General features: G+C 43.9%; 1 protein-coding gene across 2 annotated transcripts in view; it reads left to right on the top strand.

Moving 5' to 3' along the window:
• Positions 1-688, top strand: part of LOC116671301 (double C2-like domain-containing protein alpha) — a 26,590-nt gene that overhangs the window by 18,056 nt on the left and 7,846 nt on the right. For both annotated transcript variants that reach the window (XM_032502489.1, XM_032502488.1), the window contains exon 7: positions 388-447. In XM_032502489.1, coding sequence (XP_032358380.1) covers positions 388-447 — 60 coding nt within the window. The remainder of the gene's footprint in view (positions 1-387; positions 448-688) is intronic.

The following is a 688-nucleotide window of genomic DNA, read 5'->3' on the forward strand; positions in this document are numbered from 1 at the left end:
GGAGTGTCAACAAACAAAGAGAAAAAGAAAAAGATGAGAAACAAATGGATTAAAAAATAAAAGGGGTGGAGTGCAGGGGGGCATGTGAGTGAAAAAAGGGGCGGGAGGGCGCTGTTTTGTTTTTTCTTCATGAGTGGGAAAGGGCTGTTGGTATTAGATTGGCCTTCTGAGGCCGGTGGCCACTTTGCGATCATAAGCTAAAGCCCCTCTGTCATTCTGCAAACCAGACGTTGTGTCGCGCCTTTAATTTACAAAGTGGCTTCAGCTTTGACTTGATGTGTCTCTCTCTTTCTGTTCACTCTATGCTCCTCTAGCTTGCTTGAACAGTTTTTCTGTCAGTCATATATCCCCTCATTATTGATCTCTTTCTCTTGTTTTTGCCTCCAGCTGCCTTCACCGACTGCGATGAGCACAGCCCTGAGAGGAATCTCCTGCTACCTGAGAGAGGTGCTCTACTATTTTGCTCAACATGACCCTCTGTCTGTCTGTCCGTCCATCCTTAAAGTCCATATGTTCAACAAGTCTTAAAAGGGACTACCTCTGATTGTTGTTCATCCCAACCCAATATGTGACTACATGATTTATAGTAAAGGTTTGCGGTCTCTTTTATAAACACAAATGGCTGAAAATGTGCGTACGCCACTTCCCACCCAAAGGCTGTGAGTTATATTTCAAAAAAACTTGTAGG

The sequence above is a fragment of the Etheostoma spectabile genome, chromosome 21, assembly GCF_008692095.1.
Source record: "Etheostoma spectabile isolate EspeVRDwgs_2016 chromosome 21, UIUC_Espe_1.0, whole genome shotgun sequence".
NCBI classification, from domain to species: Eukaryota; Metazoa; Chordata; class Actinopteri; order Perciformes; family Percidae; genus Etheostoma; species Etheostoma spectabile.